General features: G+C 46.7%; 1 protein-coding gene across 1 annotated transcript in view; it reads left to right on the forward strand.

Annotated features, from left to right (window-relative positions):
- Positions 1-20,824, forward strand: part of LOC121548499 (RNA-binding protein 25-like) — a 33,662-nt gene extending 12,838 nt beyond the window's left edge. Inside the window, exons 4-18 of the mRNA XM_041859955.2 lie at positions 1-58; positions 4,186-4,355; positions 4,885-5,061; positions 5,512-5,598; positions 9,154-9,413; positions 9,491-9,614; positions 9,731-9,820; positions 10,288-10,361; positions 13,445-13,595; positions 13,799-13,898; positions 14,169-14,453; positions 18,739-19,055; positions 19,479-19,577; positions 19,676-19,723; positions 19,900-20,824. Coding sequence (XP_041715889.2) covers positions 1-58; positions 4,186-4,355; positions 4,885-5,061; positions 5,512-5,598; positions 9,154-9,413; positions 9,491-9,614; positions 9,731-9,820; positions 10,288-10,361; positions 13,445-13,595; positions 13,799-13,898; positions 14,169-14,453; positions 18,739-19,055; positions 19,479-19,577; positions 19,676-19,723; positions 19,900-19,992 — 2,133 coding nt within the window. The 3' untranslated portion in view covers positions 19,993-20,824. The remainder of the gene's footprint in view (positions 59-4,185; positions 4,356-4,884; positions 5,062-5,511; positions 5,599-9,153; positions 9,414-9,490; positions 9,615-9,730; positions 9,821-10,287; positions 10,362-13,444; positions 13,596-13,798; positions 13,899-14,168; positions 14,454-18,738; positions 19,056-19,478; positions 19,578-19,675; positions 19,724-19,899) is intronic.
- Positions 20,825-21,988: the final 1,164 nt, after the last annotated feature.

Raw genomic sequence — 21,988 nt, forward strand, 5'->3', positions numbered from 1 at the left:
AAATGTGGCCTGGTCCTAAGCTGGAAGCGAGTCCAAGGAGCCTCTGGAAAACTTCAAGGTACAACATTTTGTAAAATATTCTACCACCATGTAAGTCCAATTTCACCCTGGCATGCTTTCTCAATCTGAAGCAACTACTATTTAGTGAAACCATTAGCATGGTCCTGTTGATTAGGCACTAATCATAAGGAAACAGACTGAAACTGGGTGTGACTACATGGACTTGCCCGATAAACACTCATTTTAATTTTCTATTCCAAGCCCTAATGAACACGACCCTGACAAATCTATTCCTTAATTCCACCAGTCTCTCTCTCTCACTCACTCACTCACACACAAAGCGTATTTTTGCTACGTTGTTTATCGGTATGACACGATCACAAAGATAACCATCAAACAACCCCAACCAACAAACAGCAGCAGGTAGGTGGCCAACCATTAGAAACATTCACAGGCTTGTGCCCCTCTCAACTGCCTGCCCTGCACGAATAGGCGACTTTCAGCACTACAGACAGCGACCCAATTGCCAGCGAGTAGACCTACTTGTAAACAGCTCTACAGACACAAAATGACTAGTACTCAGCGCTACTGATTTGAGATGTATACTAACACAACAGACATGTAATCATAGTAGATGGTGCTACTGTAAATAAACACTTACACTTGTAAACAAAGTCCGTCCGTCTATCCTTCTGGGTAAAGACATCAGTGAAATCTCCTCTGTTTACATTTACGTCATTTAGCAGACGCTCTTATCCAGAGCGACTTACAAATTGGTGCATTCACCTTATAGCCAGTGGGATAACCACTTTACAATATGTTTTTTTTTTGGGGGGGGGTAGAATGATTACTTTATCCTATCCCAGGTATTCCTTAAAGAGGTGGGGTTTCAAGTGTCTCCGGAAGGTGGTGAGTGACTCCGCTGTCCTGGCATCGTGAGGGAGCTTGTTCCACCATTGGGGTGCCAGAGCAGCGAACAGTTTTGACTGGGCTGAGCGGGAACTGTGCTTCCGCAGAGGTAGGGGGGCCAGCAGGCCAGAGGTGGATGAACGCAATGCCCTCGTTTGGGTGTAGGGACTGATCAGAGCCTGAAGGTACGGAGGTGCCGTTCCCCTCACAGCTCCGTAGGCAAGCACCATGGTCACAGAAACAGATGAAGAAAATGTAGAGAGGAGGGAGTGAAAAGATGCCAGGTCCGCAGGGAGTCTTGTTTTCCTCCATTTCCGCTCGGCTGCCCGGAGCCCTGTTCTGTGAGCTCGCAATGAGTCATCAAGCCACGGAGCAGGAGGGGAGGACCGAGCCGGCCGGGAGGATAGGGGACATAGAGAGTCAAAGGATGCAGAAAGGGAGGAGAGGAGGGTTGAGGAGGCAGAGTCAGGAGATTGGAGGGAGAAGGCTTGAGCAGAGGGAAGAGATGATAGGATGGAAGAGGAGAGAGTAGCGGGAGAGAGAGAGCGAAGGTTGCGACGGCGCATTACCATCTGAGTAGGGGCAGAGTGAGTAGTGTTGGAGGAGAGCAAGAGAGAAAATGATACAAAGTAGTGGTCGGAGACATGGAGGGGATTTGCAGTGAGATTAGTAGAAGAACAGCATCTAGTAAAGATGAGGTCAAGCGTATTGCCTGCCTTGTGAGTAGGGGGGGACAGTGAGAGGGTGAGGTCAAAAGAGGAGAGGAGTGGAAAGAATGAGGCAGAGAGAAATTAGTCAAAGGTAGACGTAGGGAGGTTGAAGTCACCCAGAACTGTGAGGGGTGAGCCATCCTCAGGAAAGGAACTTATCAAGGCGTCAAGCTCATTGATGAACTCTCCAAGGGAACCTGGAGGGCGATAAATGGCAAGGATGTTAAGCTTAAATGGGCTAGTGACAGCATGGAATTCAAATGAGGAGATAGACAGATGGGTCAGGGGAAAAATAGAGAATGTCCACTTGGGAGAGATGAGGATTCCTGTGCCACCACCCCGCTGACCAGATGCTCTCGGGGTATGCGAGAACACATGGTCAGACGAGGAGAGAGCAGTAGGAGTAGCAGTGTTTTCAGTGGTAATCCATGTTTCCGTCAGCGCCAAGAAGTCGAGGGACTGGAGGGTAGCATAGGCTGAGATGAACTCTGCCTTGTTGGCAGCAGAACAGCAGTTCCAGAGGCTGCCTGAGACCTGGAACTCTACGTGGGTGGTGCGTGCAGGGACCACCAGGTTAGAGAGGCAGCAGCCATGCGGTGTGAGGCGTTTGTATAGCCTGTGCGGAGAGGAGAGAACAGGGATAGACAGAGGCATAGTTGACAGGCTACAGAAAATGGCTACAATAATGCAAAGGAGATCGGAATGAAATGAACTAAACATCTGGGAAAGGAGAGAGCGGGGCCTCCCTCACTTACGTTTCACTGAAACACCCAAAAATAAAACTCTCCCAACTTCCACCTCAGAAACTATACTTGTTGTAAACTACAGCGGTTCAATGTTTTCTAGGAATAGACTAACTTCGTTTATTCAGCTAGCTAACTTGGTACAGTATTCTTCCGTGAAAATCGTCCAGGGCACCTAGTCATATGACGCCACAGCCAACTAGCATGCCGGACTCCAACAACACGGTTTAGCACCAATACTCGGCCACAACAAACCACCAGTGTGTCAACACGCCAAGCAGATCATTCGTGTCTGTGTCTAACGTTGTGGGTTAGTCCCGACAGCTTGAGCGAGTCCGTCGTCAACTTATTCAGCCAGTTAGTTAGCTAGAATAGTTAGCATATTAGCTAGCCATTGCTTTCAGACAACGAAGCAACCCCTCCTCCCACGGCACGAACACACAGTTGGCCGTCAGTTTTAAAAGTCTTGATGCGATGGAGATGATGGAAAGGGATGAGTCGTCCTTGATCGGTCCGGTTTCGACTGTATGTCTTTATCCGTTGTAGCGCAGAAATGTCCTCTCAATGGACGCTGTTGTGGCTGGTATAGTGAGGACCAGCTGCAGTAACTTTGTCACCTCAGGGACCGTCTGTCGGGTCATGCTGGAACAAGAAGCTGCAATTTGACACATTGCGGCTGGCTTCCGGGTTAAGCGAGCAGTGTGTCAAGAAGCAGTGCAGCTTGGCAGGGTCGTGTTTCGGAGGACGCATGGCTCTCGACCTTCGCCTCTCCCGAGTCCGTACGGGAGTTGCAGCGATGGGACAAGACTGTAACTACCAATTGGATATCACAAAATATGGGAGGAAAAAATAATATATCACGGTTCTTTTACCTTTGCATTGTGCATGCTGATGTTCTCCGTTGTTTATTCAATGCCAGATCTATCCGTGAGCTGCCTAATGTCTTTAGAGCTATCTGGCTTTGGATGTGAGATTTAGATTTCTCATGCTTGTTGAGCGCTATAGGCAAGTTGTTCAAGTCGCAGTAACCGGCTCTTGTCCTCACGCTGTCACTGGTGGAGAACAGCAGGCATTGAAAGCAGTAGAGTCGGCTGCTAGCAGCGCAGCCACAGAGCCAGTCTTTCTGTTGATACCACTCATGTTATTTTCTGTCCCTTCCTTTGATGTAGGTCTCTGAGCTCAGGTGTTGGTCTTCCATCCCTTATCACCCCGTTTCGCTAGAAAATCCAACTTTGAAAACTGTTTTGGATGCAATATGTTAGCCATCCTGATCAGCTTATTTTAGCTAGCAGTAAAACGAACGTAACCGCCAAAAGGCGGCAGATGACATGTGATGTCCAGAGGCAGGGACGGAGCTCTGCCTATCTTCCTGCCTATCCCGTAGCTTTTTTTTTCTTCACGCCAAAACACATTTATTATTTGAATGCAATGAAAATGAATGGGACATACTGACACATGAAAAGCAGCGAAGCTCTCGGCCTGCGTTTCGGTGTGGTAGAAACATGCGCAAGTCAATGCCTTGTATTGAGTTCCAAGGACAGGTAGAAAGGTACACAGCAAGGCTTGTGCGTTTTCTACCAGATTACTGCACATTTGGGAAGTAAGTACTAGTTCAGAAATCGATTTTGTCATGCAGAAAAGATGACATGAAGATGACAATGATTATTGACAACATTTTATTTATTTTTCATTCGTTTTTTTTTTTCTCCCTTCATTTTTACAGGGTAGGCCCTGCCTACTACACTGACCGCACGTCACTGATTCCTGGTCATGACTCCGCCATGGCTGTGATATAAACCTCCTGTCTCCTCTATTCTCTCTAGCTTTTGGGTTCTGTGAGTACAAGGAACCAGAGTCAACGCTGCGGGCCCTGCGACTGCTCCACGAGCTGCAGATCGGGGAGAAGAAGCTGCTGGTGAAGGTGGACGCCAAGACCAAGGCACAGCTGGACGAGTGGAAGGCCAAGAAGAAGAGTAGCACCAACGGCAACGAGGTGGGGAGTGGGGACACGCTGGAATCAGAATCACCTTTATTCGCCAAGCACATTTACATATACCCAGAATTAGATTTGGTGAAATGGTGCTGCCACAGTAAACAGAATCAACAGACAGAATATAGATCATAAGCATAATGTACAGACGGAATATATCGACCATTGAAATACAATGAATAGAAAGGGCTTCCCCATTCATTCTATTTCTATGATATCGACAATGAATGAACACACACGGAGGAGAGAGGGGAACGTTGCTTGCAATCTGAATGACAGTGTAATCTAGTGGTGACTAAGGTGGACCCAGCTCTAGGAAGCAGGGCTGCCTAAACGAATGGGTAACTGTGCCAAAAGGCCTGGAACAAAATATTCCCTTATAATTCAATTTCAACTAGTTAGGCTGAGTTGACTTATAATACTTATTATAATACTAAGCTGCCTGTCACCTCTCTCTTCCTCTTCCTCTCTCTTTGCCTTCTTTCTCCCTTATCTCTCTCCTCTCGTTCTCTCTCTCTTTGTGTGATTGAAGGCGAAAGAAGAGGATGGAAAAGAGGAGGAGGTGATCGACGAGGACACCAAGAGGCGGGACCAGATCGTCAAGGGCACCATCGACGGTCTGATCCGAGAGTACGCCAGCGATCTCAAAGCTCCCTTGAATGATGATGAATCCCAGCAACGCAGGAAAAGGAAAGAGAAAAAAGAAGAGGTACGTGGGGATCCTTTCTCTGTTATCACTCTGGGGATCCTTTCTCTGTTATCACTCTGGGGATCCTTTCTCTGTTATCACTCTGGGGATCCTTTCTCTGTTATCACTCTGGGGATCCTTTCTCTGTTACCTGATATGCATTGGTTGGGGTGGTGATATTGTATTTGGGCACATTTTATATATTTGCTGATACACAAAGCTCTGGACAGGGATTAAGTCTAGTCCTGGATTTAAAAGCTATTTCAATGTAGATTCTCCCTGGAGCATGCTTTTCAGTCCAAGAATAGGTCTGGGGAAACTGCTTCACGGCTCTAGGTGTTTCTTCAGGTTGTGTGATCCGTGTAAATGGCAACACTATGCTAGGAAATGCTGAGCAAATCAGTCTGGTCCCCAGTTGACAGCACGACCCTGAACAATGTCCCATCTGCCTGCATCCCATTGTCCCTTTAGGAGGATATCAACGCAATTGACGGATTGGAGGATGACAAGAGAGACCTGATTTCCAGAGAGATCAGTAAATTCCGCGACACCCACAAGGTACAGTACATTATTCATCTCTCTCACGTTGCAGGTTTTGGAAAATAAGCTACACACACTAGTAGTACACTCCTTTTTTAGTTTTCATACTTACTGGTAGTGGACACTTGCACAAGGACCCTTTCATGATTGTACTCTAAATATAAGGTGGGAGAATATCAACATTTTTACACCAAAATATTGCTCTAAAATCTGATTTTAATTGGCAATCTCTGAAATTTTATAAATATGATCTGGATTTTTACCATGTCATTTCAATGTTATCCACAGTGTCTGTTCCAACACAAATAGTTGTCCGATTTCTAGTCACCGTTTTCAAACCTAACTTGACTCGTGTGATGGCGGGACGTTTATTTTGTATATATTAGGATATTTAGGTGTGATAGTATAGATAGCTAGATCCATAACTCATACATCACACACAAAGAAAATGCATTGGTGACAATGTAAAGTTACCTTAAAGCTAATCTATTCATTAAACCCAACCATTATGATAGACATCATATGGTGACTAAAGCAAGATGAATCTCAGAGCTTTGGAAAAAGTTGTCGAGGATAGGATGTAAGTATGAGCTTTCCTTTATTTTGTACATATACTGGGCGCCCCCCTCTCGAGGACTCGCATAGGGGCAACTGCACAGGCACTCTGGCATATGGTGGTGACTGAGGTTGTGGAACCTAACGAGGACCTCTAAACCAGGGCTCTCCAACCCAGTTCCTGGTTGAGCTACTCTCCTGGAGGTTTTCGCTACAACCCCAGTTGTAACTAACCTGGTTCAGCTTATCAACCAGCTAATTATTAGAATCAGGTGTGCTAGATTAGGGTTGGAGTGAAAACCTACAGGCTGGTAGCTCTCCAGGAACAGGCTCTAAACAATACACAGCCAACCGTTTCCATTAGATACATGTCAACATGATATTGGTCTTGCTCCCATTTACCATATGGGGACAGAGAACCATGCGGATTCGATTTCCAACAATTTATCATGTTGTCCCCAAGCCGGAGAGGCCAGTGAACCTGTGTGAGTCCTCTGTAAATAATGTTTATTCTACATAATGTGTGTGAAAGTCAAGTCACTGAGACTTAATAACCACTGTTATAGCAGGGGGGGGGCGCCCCTCCACAGCACTCTGTGTTCTGAAGACTAGTCGGGTAAGTCCCAACCCACCCTGTGGATGAGTGTGTGTTAGGGCTTCTCTCTCTCTCTCTCTCTCTCTGTGTCTCTCTCTCTGTCTGTCTGTCTCTCTCTCTGTCTGTCTCTCTCCTGTCTGTCACTTTAGCTCCTTCTTTCTCCCTTGTTTAACTTGTCTGTCTCCTTTTCTATCTGATTTGAATTGCCATTCACCCTCTTCATTTTCATTTGCCCATTATTTGAGTTGTCTTCATAGTTCATGATCTACAGCAGTAGACTTGCAGTAAATGATTCATAGTTCATGATCTACAGCAGTAGACTTGCAATAAAGGAGCTCCTAATACACAATGAGATCTTGTCTCAAGCGTGAATGGTAAGGCCTATGGTTAATATATAAGAGGGGAAAGTAATGTAGCTATGGCCTACCTGCAGTTACTCTATGCCCAAGCTGTTACCAGTAGAACACAGAGCAAGGTAAGTTAAAGTAGGAAGACAGTCTAACCGATTAGATCTAGGAACAAGTCCTGCTTCATCCCATGAACAAGATGGATTAAGACTCTAATCTCCTTTCCACCCATGTCCATAGTACCTGTGCTCTCTCTTCTCCGTTCCCCCATCTCTCTCTTCTCCGTTCCCCCATCTCTCTCTTCTCCGTTCCCCCATCTCTCTCTTCTCCGTTCCCCCATCTCTCTCTTCTCCGTTCCCCCATCTCTCTCTTCTCCGTTCCCCCATCTCTCTCTTCTCCGCTTCCCCCATCTCTCTCTTCTCCGTTCCCCCATCTCTCTCTTCTCCGCCCCCCCATCTCTCTCTTCTCCGTCCCCCCCCATCTCTCTCTTCTCCGTTCCCCCATCTCTCTCTTCTCCGTTCCCCCATCTCTCTCTTCTCCGTTCCCCCATCTCTCTCTTCTCCGTTCCCCCATCTCTCTCTTCTCCGTTCCCCCATCTCTCTCTTCTCCATTCCCCCCATCTCTCTCTTCTCTATTCTCCCCCCATCTCTCTCTTCTCCATTCTCCTCCCCCCCATCTCTCTCTCCTCCATTCTCCTCCCCCCATCTCTCTCTTCTCCATTCTCTCCCCCATCTCTCTCTTCTCCATTCTCCTCCCCCATCTCTCTCTTCTCCATTCTCCCCCCCATCTCTCTCTTCTCCATTCTCCCCCCATCTCTCTCTTCTCCATTCTTCCCCCCCCATCTCTCTCTTCTCTACTTTTCTGCCTGTTTTCTTGCTCTTGGTCTTAAGTTGCACTAGACCCGTGGCTCTGTAGTTCTGGTCAGTCCAGGAGGACAACCTTCTGTTGTTCATTATGGACTAATGAACTGCTTTTAGCTGAAAGCCCATGGGAAACCTGTGGTCTCAACCCGACACATACATGAGCAACACATTGCATTCAGAATGCATGGTTTGTAATTGTAGCAGTAAATCAGTTCAGAGTACATGGGGAGCCATGGGTGTAGTTGCTTGGAGGGAGAGCTGTCTCTGAGTGTGTCTGGGAAAGTGAGTCACGGGAGAACTACCGAAGATTGAAGCAGGGGTAAGAGTCTCTACAATTTTAATTTACCTGTACAAAAAAATGTGATAAAACTACAGTATGTGAAAAGATGTAGCAGGATGTTTCACGGCTTTCTGTTTTTAGCACTGTACCCCATTTGAAGTTAACGGTTGTTTTTGATGATTTGCTTGAAAGAAAGTGAGAGAATCTCATGATGTTTTCCCCTGTGGACCGTTTAACCTGCTTTTCCTCCCAGGCCTAACTGGTATAGGCTTGTAGGGGCAGCGAAGAGCTGAAATCCGTAGTTCGACACCTGTAAGTCACCAACAACTAGTTAAACAAAAGGAATGACGCCTTTTTTTCTGTTTCTCTTGTAATAAGGACACTGACTTAGGGGAGAAAAAGCATTGTCTATCAAGCAAGGTCTTTTTCTAGTTTTGAATGCCTGTGATGTTTGACATGGCCAACAAGATGTCTTCTCTGACCTCAAAGTGGTTTCCGGTGTCTCGAGTTAGCTTGTAAGTCACCCTGCTAAACAATTATTGTACTATATTGATTCTATCAGAGGTCTGCAACTGGCAGCCTACTGGCCAAATCTGCCCCCAAGGTAGTCTCTGTAAAAAATAAATTACAAAAGTGTGTGTACATGGACAGAGGAGTGCTGTGTCTTGTGACAAGGGGCAGCTTGTTTTTCTTTTCCCATAGAAACTCTTAGCCCGGCCATAGCGCGCCTGTTGTGTCAAATCGTCACACTATCTAACGATCAACTACTTCATCCTGTAGTCCCCTCCGCCCCCCAGAGCCTGGAAGCCACTTCTAGATCCACTTCTGTGCATTTATAGAGATGTGTGAGCCAGCCTCACTGTGCTCCTGTTCTGTTGCATGGCTGTCCTCCCATAGCCTCCAACTTATCAACCTCCTCTGTTCTTTTTGCAGAAACTGGAGGAGGAGAAGGACAAGAAGGAGAAGGAGCGTGCAGAGTTTGAGCGCGAGCGACGGGAGAGGGACAAGGAGAGGGAGCGCGAGAGGGAGCGACGGGACCGCGAGCGGGAGAAGGAGAGGGAGCGCGAGAGAGACCGCGAACGGGACAGAGGTGACAGAGACAGAGATCGTGATCATGACCGCAACCGGACGAAAGAGAGAGAACGGGAGAGGGAGAGGAGCCGTGACATGAGCAAAGACCGCAGCCACTCCAGGTGTGTGTTTTAAAATAAAGTTGTAAATCACCTTGTAAAGGAATGATTGGTATGTAACTAGGTTGGTGATGTTGCAGAGACAGAGAGGTGAGTCGCGACAGAGACAAGGACAAGAAGCGTGACCAGGAGGATGAGGAGGAGGTCTATGAGAGGAGAAGGCTGGAGAGAAAGCTCAGAGACAAGGAGGCAGCCTATCAAGAGGTGGGTTCACACACAACCCCACACACACAACCACTTAGTGCTGACAGTGGAGTGTGAACATGATAGTGGGTGTGTTGGCTGTGAAATGTTACTAAATGTCTCGTGTCTGTCTGAAGCGTTTGAAGAACTGGGAGATCCGCGAGAGGAAGAAAGCTCGAGACTACTCCAAGGAGTCTGACAGGGAGGAGGAGCGCAGGAGAGAGATGGTAGGAACAAACCCTGTTCTCACATAGCTCTCCTGGGTCGTGTTCTGTTGGGAGAAAACGTTTTGAAACTGGGGGGTACTACCTGAACTTGTCTAATAGGAACGCCAATGTTCATTGTCCGTAGCAAAAGGTTTTGCTACGCTGTGCCCTACCGAACAGGACCCAGGTTTACCACTGAGCCGTGCCTGATATTATGTCCTTTGTTTGAAGGGTCCAACCATAGACGTATTCACATGTGAAAACCATAGACGTATTCACATGTGAAAACCATAGACGTATTCACATGTGAAAAGCAAAAGTAAAAATGACCACAGATAGGTGCTAAATGGCATTAAGAATCCAAGCACATGTGGGTTTGAAAGTTAAAGCCTTTAATGTGTGGGCTAAGACGTTATTAAAATACACCAAGGATCAGGTGTCTTGTCTTCATCTAGTCATGCGTTTCCATATCTCCTTGTGTCCTACAGACTAAAGAAGGCAAACGGCTGAAGGAGTTCCTGGAGGACTATGATGACGACAGGGATGACCCTAAGTACTACAGGTGACCTCACTCACTGTCTTAGCTGAGACATTTAGGGAGAAAATGATGAAGTTGAATGCTGCACAGTGGATGCTGGTTTATATACTATAGAAACCAAATCTGAAAAGGAGATATTTACATTTACGTCATTTAGCAGACGCTCTTATCCAGAGCGACTTACAAATTGGTGCATTCACCTTATAGCCAGTGGGATAACCACTTTTACAATGTTTTTTTTTTTGGGGGGGGGTAGAAGGATTACTTTATCCTATCCCAGGTATTCCTTAAAGAGGTGGGGTTTCAAATGTCTCCGGAAGGTGGTGAGTGACTCCGCTGTCCTGGCGTCGTGAGGGAGCTTGTTCCACCATTGGGGTGCCAGAGCAGCGAACAGTTTTGACTGGGCTAAGCGGGAACTGTGCTTCCGTAAAGGTAGGGGAGCCAGCAGGCCAGAGGTGGATGAACGCAATGCCCTCGTTTGGGTGTAGGGACTGATCAGAGCCTGAAGGTACGGAGGTGCCGTTCCCCTCACAGCTCCGTAGGCAAGCACCATGGTCTTGTAGCAGATGCGAGCTTCAACTGGAAGCCAGTGGAGTGTGCGGAGGAGCGGGGTGACGTGAGAGAATTTGGGAAGGTTGAACACCAGACTGGCTGCGGCATTCTGGATGAGTTGTAGGGGTTTAATGGCACAGGCAGGGAGCCCAGCCAACAGCGAGTTGCAGTAATCCAGACGGGGAGATGACAAGTGCCTGGATTAGGACCTGTGCCGCTTCCTGTGTAAGGCAGGGTCGTACTCTCCGAATGTTGTAGAGCATGAACCTACAGGATCGGGTCACCGCCTTGATGTTAGCGGAGAACGACAGGGTGTTGTCCAGGGTCACGCCAAGGCTCTTCGCACTCTGGGAGGAGGACACAACGGAGTTGTCAACCATGATGGCGAGATCATGGAACGGGCAGTCCTTCCCCGGGAGGAAGAGCAGCTCCGTCTTGCCAAGGTTCAGCTTGAGGTGGTGATCCGTCATCCATACTGATATGTCTGCCAGACATGCAGAGATGCGATTCGCCACCTGGTTATCAGAAGGGGGAAAGGAGAAGATGAGTTGTGTGTCGTCTGCATAGCAATGATAGGAGAGGCCATGTGAGGATATGACGGAGCCAAGTGACTTGGTGTATAGCGAGAATAGGAGAGGGCCTAGAACTGAGCCCTGGGGGACACCAGTGGTGAGAGCACGTGGTGCGGAGACAGCTTCGCCACGCCACTTGGTAGGAGCGACCGGTCAGGTAGGACGCAATCCAAGAGTGAGCCGCGCCGGAGATGCCCAGCTCGGAGAGGGTGGAGAGGAGGATCTGATGGTTCACAGTATCAAAGGCAGCAGACAGGTCTAGAAGGACAAGAGCAGAGGAGAGAGAGTTAGCTTTAGCAGTGCGGAGAGCCTCCGTGACACAGAGAAGAGCAGTCTCAGTTGAATGACCAGTCTTGAAACCTGACTGGTTTGGATCAAGAAGGTCATTCTGAGAGAGATAGCAAGAGAGTTGGCTAAAGACGGCACGCTCAAGAGTTTTGGAGAGAAAAGAAAGAAGGGATACTGGTCTGTAGTTGTTGACATCAGAGGGATCGAGTGTTGTTTTTTTGAGAAGGGGTGCAACTCTCGCTCTCTTGAAGATGGAAGGGACATAGCCAGCGGTCAAGGATGAGTTGATCAGCGAGGTGAGGTAAGGGAGAAGGTCACCGGAGATGGTCTGGAGAAGAGAGGAGGGGATAGGGTCAAGCGGGCAGGTTGTTGGGCGGCCGGCCATCACAAGTCGCAAGATTTTATCTGGAGAGAGAGGGGAGAAAGAAGTCAAAGCATAGGGTAGGGCAGTGTGAGCAGGACCAGCAGTGTCATTTGACTTAACAAACGAGGATCGGATGTCGTCAACCTTCTTTTCAAAATGGTTGACGAAGTAGAAAGTGGCCTTAGCAGCAGAAACAGATGAAGAAAATGTAGAGAGGAGGGAGTGAAAAGATGCCAGGTCCGCAGGGAGTCTAGTTTTCCTCCATTTCTGCTCGGCTGCCCGGAGCCCTGTTCTGTGAGCTCGCAATGAGTCATCAAGCCACAGAGCAGGAGGGGAGGACCGAGCCGGCCGGGAGGATAGGGGACATATAGAGTCAAAGGATGCAGAAAGGAAGGAGAGGAGGGTTGAGGAGGCAGAATCAGGAGATTGGAGGGAGAAGGATTGAGCAGAGGGAAGAGATGATAGGATGGAAGAGGAGAGAGTAGCGGGAGAGAGAGCGAAGGTTGCGACGGCGCATTACCATCTGAGTAGGGGCAGAGTGAGTAGTGTTGGAGGAGAGCGAGAGAGAAAAGGATACAAAGTAGTGGTCGGAGACATGGAGGGGAGTTGCAGTGAGATTAGTAGAAGAACAGCATCTAGTAAAGATGAGGTCAAGCGTATTGCCTGCCTTGTGAGTAGGGGGGGACGGTGAGAGGGTGAGGTCAAAAGAGGAGTGGAAAGATTGAGGCAGAGAGAAATGAGTCAAAGGTAGACGTAGGGAGGTTGAAGTCCCCCAGAACTGTGAGGGGTGAGCCATCCTCAGGAAAGGAATTTATCAAGGCGTCAAGCTCATTGATGAACTCTCCAAGGGAACCTGGAGGGCGATAAATGACAAGGATGTTAAGCTTAAATGGGCTAGTGACTGTGACAGCATATATTTCAAATGAGGAGATAGACAGATGGGTCAGGGGAAAAATAGAGAATGTCCACTTGGGAGAGATGAGGATTCCTGTGTCACCACCCCGCTGACCAGATGCTCTCGGGGTATGCGAGAACAAATGGTCAGACGAGGAGAGAGCAGTAGGAGTAGCAGTGTTTTCAGTGGTAATCCATGTTTCCGTCAGCGCCAAGAAGTCGAGGGACTAGAGGGTATTATAGGCATAGATATAATGGAGTTGATACTGTAAAAAGTCAAGATGAAGGCCTGACACGTCAACATTATTACACGTTTTTATATATGACATTTAGGAAGATAACTAAAATAAACATTCCTACTTCCAACATTTTGAAGACATGCAGTGACGTGTCAGGGCCACTGTTATACAAGGTGTTGTTCCGTGTGCCACCCATAGGGGCAGCGCGCTGCAGAAGCGTCTGCGAGACCGGGAGAAGGAGACTGAGGTGGACGAGCGCGACAGGAAGAGAGAGGAGGAGGAGCTTGAGGAGATCAGACAGAGACTGCTGGCCGAGGGACATCCAGACCCCGAGGCCGAGATGCGCAGGGTGAGAGAGAGCGAGTGTATCTGTCTGACTGTGTGTATGCCTCAAGGTCATTTACTCCTAAGAGCTCATTGTCTGTATGTCTGTGTTGTAAATGGACTCTATTTATCTGGCTGTCATGACCATTGGGTGTGTGTGAGTGTATCCACATTCCTGACTGTATATGCCCCTCGTCTCACACTGCTTCTCTTCTCGGATTGGTCCAGATGGAGGAGGAGGCGGAGCGTCTGCGCCAGCCCCCAGTGAAGCTGGATCCAGATCCCGAGGAGGAGCGGGTGCACAAGGCCCCACGGGAGGACCGGGATCGCCGAGGAGACCGGGAAAGAGAGAGAGGAGACCGGGAAAGAGAGAGAGGGGACCGGGAAAGAGAGAGAGGGGACCGGGAAAGAGAGAGAGGGGACCGGGAAAGAGATGGAGGGGACCGGGATAGAGAGAGAGGGGACCGGGATAGAGAGAGAGGGGACCGGGAAGGGGAGAGAGGGGACCGGGAAGGGGAGAGAGGGGACCGGGAAAGAGAGAGAGGGGACCGGGAAAGAGAGAGAGACAGAGGGGAGCACCATCACCAACCACACTCAGATGACGATGTGGAAGAGGGGGAGGAGTTTGACGACAACGACCAATCAGGCTCCAAGCCCTGCCTGAAGCCCACGCTGCGGCCAATCACGGCGGCCCCCTCTGTGTCGTCGGCCAGCGGGGGTGCCACCCCCAACACGCCCGGGGACGAGTCACCATGCGGTATCATCATCCCTCACGAGAACTCTCCCCCTCACGGGGCCCCGCCCCCTCACGAGGCCCTGCCCCCTCACGAGGCCCTGCCCCAGGAAGAGTTCCGCCCCAAGGTCGGCCTCAGTCTCAAACTGGGTGAGTTCTGTCTGATCGGCCTCAGTCTCAAAATGTGTGAGTTCTGTCTGTGGGACGGGAGGGAGAAGCTTGGTCCAGAATAATCTGGAGATCTAACTATACACCTACTATAATGCTAACCAACTACCAGGATACAAACTACCAGGATATGTATGATATCTGTTGTCTAGATCCAATTATGTGCCTCAATCCCTAATGAATATGAAAGATGGGTATCAAATCAGGAATAAGACTGTGCTGTGTCTATCTTTACCATTCATTTTAGATTGAGGCACATAGCTAGATCTGCACAACAGATGTCTTTGGCTGTGGCCTGACAAACTTGCTTCCATTCAGCCGCAAGAGCATTAGTGAGGTCGGGGCACTGATGTTGGGCAATTAGGCCTGGCTCGCAGGTGGCGTTCCAATTCATCCTAAAGGTGTTAGAAGGGGTTGAGGTCAGGGCCCTGTGCAGGGCAGTCAAGTTCTTCCACAACAGTCTCGACAAACCATTTCTGTATGGACCTCGCTTTGTGCACGGGGGCATTGTCATGCAGGAACAGGAAAGGGCCTTCCCCAAACTGTTGCCACAAAGTTGGAAGCACAGAATCAACTATAACCCTCAAACTCGACTCTGGACCTCAAAGCCAGTTCCACTGGATGTTTTCATTGTTCTCCTCTGATCAATGATTTAGACCTGGGACACCAGGGGTGTGCAATTAATTATCAGGTAGAACAGAAAACCAGCAGGCTCTGGACCTCGTAGGGGAAGAGTTGATTACCCCTGGTCTAAAATGTAATTTTATGCTGTAGCGTTAAGATTTCCCTTCACTGGAACTAAGGGGCCTTGCCCGAACCATGAAAAACAGCCCCAGACCATTAGTCCTCCTCCACTAAACTTTACAGTTGGCACTATGCATTGGGGCAGGTAGCGTTCTTCTGGCATCCGCCGGACTGGCAGATGGTGAAGCGTGATTCATCACTCCAGAGAACGCGTTTCCACTGCTCCATAGTCCAATGGCGGCGAGCTTTACACCACTCCAGCCGACGCTTGGCATTGCGCATGGTGAGCTTAGGCTTAATGTGCGGCTGCTCGGCCATGGAAACCTATTTCATGAAGCTCCCGACGAACAGTTCTTGTGCTGATGTTGCTTCTAGAGGCAGTCTCTAGTGAGTGTTACAACCGAGGACAGACGATTTTTACGCGCTTCAGCACTCGGTGGTCCCGTTTTGTGAGCTTGTGTGGCCTACCACTTCGCGGCTGAGCCGTTGTTGCTCCTAGACGTTTCCACTTCACAATAACAGCACTTACAGTTGACCGGGGCAGCTCTAGCAGGGCAGAAATTTGACGAACTGACTTGTTGGAAAGGTGGCATCCTATGACGGTGCCATGTTGAAAGTCACTGAGCTCAGTACGGGCCATTCTACTGCCAATGGTTGTGTGCTCGATTTTATACTCCTGTCAGCAACGGGTGTGGCTGAAATAGCTGAATGCACTAATTTGAAGGGGTTTCCACATACTGCACTTTTGGCCATGTAGTGTACTTTAGTAGGTCAATCCCATAGAATTCTATGGTCACGCCCACTAAGGGCAACTTTAAATCGTTGATATCCCAGGCTTACAGTTGAAGTCGGAAGTTTATATACACCTTAGCCAAATACATTTAAACTCTGTTTTTCACAATTCCTGACATTTAATCCTAGTAAAAAGTCCCTGTCTTAGGTCAGTTAGGATCACCACTTTATTTTAAGAACGTGAAATGTCAGAATAATAGTAAAGTGATTTATTTCAGCTTTTATTTCTTTCATCACATTCCCAGTGGGTCAGAAGTTTACATACACTCAATTAGTATTTGGTAGCATTGCCTTTTAAATTGTTTAACTTGGGTCAAACATTGCAGGTAGCCTTCCACAAGCTTTCCACAATAAGTTGGGCGAATTTTGGCCCATTCCTCCTGACAGAGCTGGTGTAACTGAGTCAGGTTTGTAGGCCTCCTTGCTCGCACACACTTTTTCAGTTCTGCCCACACATTTTCTATAGGATTGAGGTCAGGGCTTTGTGATGGGCACTCCAATACCTTGACTTTGTTGTCCTTAAGCCATTTTTCCACAACTATGGAAGTATGCTTGGGGTCATTGTCCATTTGGAAGAACCATTTGCGACAAAGCTTTATCTTCCTGACTGATGTCTTGAGATGTTGCTTCAATATATCCACATTATTTTCCTTCCTCATGATGCCATCTATTTTGTGAAGTGCACCAGTCCCTCCTGCAGCAAAGCACCCCCACAGCATGATGCTACCACACCCGTGCCTCACGGTTGGGATGGTGTTCTTCGGCTTGCAAGCATCCCCCTTTTTCCTCCAAACATAACGATGGTCATTATGGCCAAACAGTTCTATTTTTGTTTCATCAGACCAGAGGACATTTCTCCAAAAAGTACGATCTTTGTCCCCATGTGCAGTTGCAAACCGTAGTCTGGCGTTTTTATGGCGGTTTTGGAGCAGTGGCTTCTTCCTTGCTGAGCGGCCTTTCAGGTTATGTCGATATAGGACTCGTTTTACTGTGGATATAGATACTTTTGTACCTGTTTCCTCCAGGATCTTCACAAGGTCCTTTGCTGTTGTTCTGGGATTGATTTGCACTTTTCACACTAAAGTACGTTCATCTCTAGGAGACAGAACGCGTCTCCTTCCTGAGCGGTATGACGGCTGTGTGGTCCCATGGTGTTTATACTTGCATACTATTGTTTGTACAGATGAATGTGGTACCTTCAGGCGTTTGGAAATTGCTCCCAAGGATGAACCAGACTTGTGGAGGTCTACAATTTTGTTTTTGAGGTCTTGGCTGATTTCTTTTGATTTTCCCATGATGTCAAGCAAAGAGGCACTGAGTTTGAAGGTAGGCCTTGAAATACATCCACAGGTACACCTCCAATTGACTCAAATTATGTCAATTAGCCTATCAGAAGCTTCTGAAGCCATGACATCACTTTCTGGAATTTTCCAAGCTGTTTAAAGGCACAGGCAACTTAGTGTATGTAAACTTTTGAAAACTTCTGACCCACTGAACAAGTGAAATAATCTGTCTGTAAACAATTGTTGGAAAAATTACTTGTGTCATGCACAAAGTATATGTCCTAACCGACTTGCCAAAACTATAGTTTGTTAACAATACATTTGTTGGAGTGGTTGAAAAACGAGTTTTAATGACTCCAACCTAAGTGTATGTAAACTTCCGACTTCAACTGTATATACGCTGTGCAGAATAGCCTGGGGACCAGGTTTGACAAACTTTGATTCTGGAGAGAGCTGTCACTCAAACTGCTTTAAGATAATAGAGCTCGCCAGCTTTAAGTCCTAAAACCTGGAAATTAGTTACCTCTGGTTTGTTCAGCCATTCCAATGGGGGAAAGAATAGGGTTTTTGGATAAGCGATGAAAATAAGGTCTGAGGTTAACACAGGTTTAGGAGATCTTATACGTTTTGTTCTGAGAGAATATCAGTCAGTTAACATGACCTTTTATGAATTATGAAACCTTTGTGCTTTCTTTTTTAAATTACATAAATGCTTCAAAAAGTGATGTTAGCTAAGGAAGATTCTCATAGAACAAAACGTATAAGATCTCCTAAGCCCGTGTTTACCACGTACCATATTTTTGGCTTTTATCCAAAAACCCTACAAAAACGTTATTTTCCCATAGGCTTTATCCAACGAACCATGAAGGAGTTAGTGCCTACAAAAAGACACCATTACTATTGCTGTCTAAATCAACTAAATGTAACTATCATATTTCAGTTAAACTGTAAAGGCCCAGTGCAGTTAAATGTGTTTTCCTGTGTTTTACATACATTTCCACACTGAGGTTGGAATAATACTGTGAAATTGTGAAAATGATCATTCCCTTTTAGTGTCAGAGCTTTTTGAAAAGACCGCCTGAAATTTCAGCCTGTTTTGGTGAGATTGAGTTTTGGGCCTGCCTGCTGACATCACCAGGTGGTAAATTAGTTAATAGACCAATAAGAAAGAGTTCCAAAACTCTGCCAATAATGGCTAGTTTTACATTTTCCCTTCCCCACGCCAACAGTCCTACTAAAACAATATATAATTTTTTATACGCCCCTATGATTCAGGACACACTGAGAGTTTGCTCTTTGCTTGAGAAATTGCTCTTTGCTAAAAAGCTATTTTTGTTTATTTTTTACCATTTAAAACAATCACAGTAAGGTACCCAGAAATGATATGATGAGATAAAAACTGCTACATTGGACCTTTAAGCCTTTCTTCTCTTAATATCTCTCTACAGGAGCCCCTAACGTTACCAGCCCCAGCCAGCCCAATGTGGCCATCAAACGCAAGAAGCTCACTGTGGACAGCGTCTTCAACAAATTCGACGACGAAGAGGCGGACGAGGCGCCCCGCAAGCGCAAGCTGGTGCCGCTGGACTACGGCGACGATGACAAAATCCTCCAGAGCGTGGTAGACGGTGCCTCGGGACTGGCGGCCATCAAGGGCGCCAACACTGAGGAGAAGCGCAAGCACATCAAGAGCCTGATCGAGAAGATCCCCACGGGCAAGACGGAGTTGTTCTCTTACCCGCTGGACTGGTCCGCCGTGGACTCGGTAAAGATCAAAGAGATTGGGACGAGGGATAGGATGTGGCGGTACCCTGGTTTCCAGTCTTTCTGCTCTCTTGCCAACTGATTCCATAATGTGTTGGCAAGAGAGCATAAATAGATGGGAAACCAGGCTAGAGTGGTGGGGAAACCAGGCTAGAGTGGTGGGGAAACCAGAGAGGAGATATGGCAGAGTGGTGGGGAAACCAGAGAGGAGATATGGCAGAGAGGTGGGGAGACCAGAGATGGCAGACTGAACACTGGTTGGTTAGATAATCCAACGACTAGAAGCTGAAGTCCAAGGGAATTGCTGATATAGCCTTTTTTTCTACTTTGACAAACCATAAATATTTTCATAATGTGTTGTTTCCCTACAATACTGATAGTCTCTGTTGCAGTGACTAAAGAACTGTATGTCTGTCTTTCCCAGACTCTGATGGATCGACGCATACGCCCCTGGATCAATAAAAAGATAATTGAGTACATTGGAGAAGAAGAGGCTACGCTAGTGGATTTTGTCTGCTCAAAGGTGTGTAAGCTTGATTGTGATGCAATCTACTGGGGGAAGTGGGAGTTCTTGGTATAGGAGTTCATTCTGATTCATTCATTTTGACCTCTTATCCCCAGGTGATGGCTCATGGTACACCACAGGGTATCTTGGATGATGTTGCCATGGTGAGTATCGCAAACATTCTCAAAATGGTCTCCATTTGATCATTTTTGATACGCTGATCATCAAGTTTAGATCGATGCCCTAAAACAGAGCCTTGTGGAACCGGTTTGGTGGTCTGATTTAAGCAAAAGTTAAAAAAGTAATTGATCCAATTGAAATGCTGTTTCTTTACACCAAGGTTCTGGATGAAGAAGCAGAGGTCTTCATCGTCAAGATGTGGAGGTTGCTGATCTATGAAACGGAAGCCAAGAAGATTGGGCTGGTGAAATAAGTAACCCAAGAAAGCACTGAACCAACTTTTTCTAATAGAGTAATCCGACTTTAGCGTTAACAGTCACCAAAAAAGACAACTTCTCCATTTCGAGCAGCCTAAAATCAAAGAATGGGCTCATCCTAATACCCCAACAACGGCTTTCTCCTACAGACAGTATTGAGCTCCCGTTTTCCCATTATTCCAATAGACTCTGGTACATGTCATGTCTCTTTACTGCAGCTGCTGACTGTATAGCCTTATGTGTGTGCTTGAATGACTTTGAACAAGTGCTTATTGAAGATGCATGCAAGCAACCACTTTGACAATGGGCTTTACTACAGTCTCTTGGCTTGAGTTGGCTGTCCCGAGGGTTGGGATGGAGCTGGCAGATAAGGGGCTAACGGTTGAAGTAGATAACATGGCTACCAAGCCGTGGAAGGACGTTCACTGAAAGGTATCTCACTGGTCTCCATTTCTCTATTAATTTTGTGATATTTAGTAACATCCAACTTCTATAACAGCTCAAATGATTAGTCATTGGCATCTGCTGAAACTTCTGTTTAAGTGGAGTAGGTTTGTTTTTGTATTACAAATAACACTTTCTAAAAATGCTATTTAAGGAGGAAAATAGGCCAGCTACTGAACGTTAGGTCTTACTTTCTGACTTGGTGATTGGTTGGTCTCTCTCCATACTGTAACACACAGGAATAAGAACCACCACCTGACAGAACACTGTATAGGAAAGGTTCATTTGGAAGACCAGCTGAAAGGATAGTGATTTGTGAAAACATTGTCGCCATTGTTTTTTTGTACCAGTGGAAATTTGTTTTGAATAAAGAATTTTTGTATAGTTCTGTGTACTTGGTTTTGTCAATAGAGAAAGGTCTTGATGGTGCCAAGTGCATACACCAATAGAGGAAGTCATTGGGAAGGAAGCCTCCATTTATTTTACCAGTATTGGCAGTGTAGTATTGTTAATTGCGTAATTCGAATCTGGTATCAGAACAGAATTTAACACTAAGTCACTGAATATATTCTCAGCTTTTTTATTAATATAATTAGTCAAGCGAATAAATGGTAAATGCAATTTTCGTAAATACGGGTTCACTGTAACACCTCGCAGGGCAAAACAGAGAACTAACTGTCCCAACCCAAAGTTATTATTTTAATACTCTGACAGAGATAGTTCCCGTTCAAAGCGGGCCTGTCAGAGTAGAGGCTGAGCGTGGTTTAAACTTACTCAGCCTATCGTTGGCGCACAGGCTGGTCCCAGACCCTTGGTGCTTCACTGTTGCCGGGCATTAGTTGTTTTTTGCAACTTGTCTCGAGAGTCAGCAACCCTCAGACTTAGTTTCCTCTTCTTCATTGTTGCAGTACACATGTCCTTGAGCGGTTTAACAAAGAGGCAGTGTGTCTGTGTCACAAGTCTATCTCAGCCTACCCCCTAACGGTTCCTCACATTAATCACAGCTTGTTGTGTTAAACAATCTATATCAGTACAGCACAAACCTATTATGTTTAATGATTAATGTATTCTTTTTAAGCTAGGCATCACATCTAATTATAAGAAAATAGATCCCAACAGTATCACGAACCACTGTGTGCAATGGAGACATGGTAGAAGCACTTTAAGATTGCCGTCAAAGTAATCTAGGGGCTTGTTCAATTTTATGCAATATAATGTGAATGTGATTCCCTATTCTACACAATACACAATCTGGGTACCAGTCTGTTCAGTTATCATCCCACTCCTTCTCATGCTAAACAAATGACAGGGAATAAAAGGAGTGGAATGTTCGCTAAACAGACTGGTACCCAGGCTAGCAATTGATACCAAACTCCACATAGTTACCAACAATAAAATCATTGCTCAAAACTTCCAGAACTTTATTGATGTCATGTGAGCTACACGAGCAAAGTCCATAGTACTGGAAGAGCACGTGTCACCCAAACCGACACACAACAGCCTATACCTCTTCCCTCTACACACATCGCCATGGATACTGAAGACACT

Source organism: Coregonus clupeaformis, chromosome 33, assembly GCF_020615455.1.
Source record: "Coregonus clupeaformis isolate EN_2021a chromosome 33, ASM2061545v1, whole genome shotgun sequence".
Taxonomy (NCBI): Eukaryota; Metazoa; Chordata; class Actinopteri; order Salmoniformes; family Salmonidae; genus Coregonus; species Coregonus clupeaformis.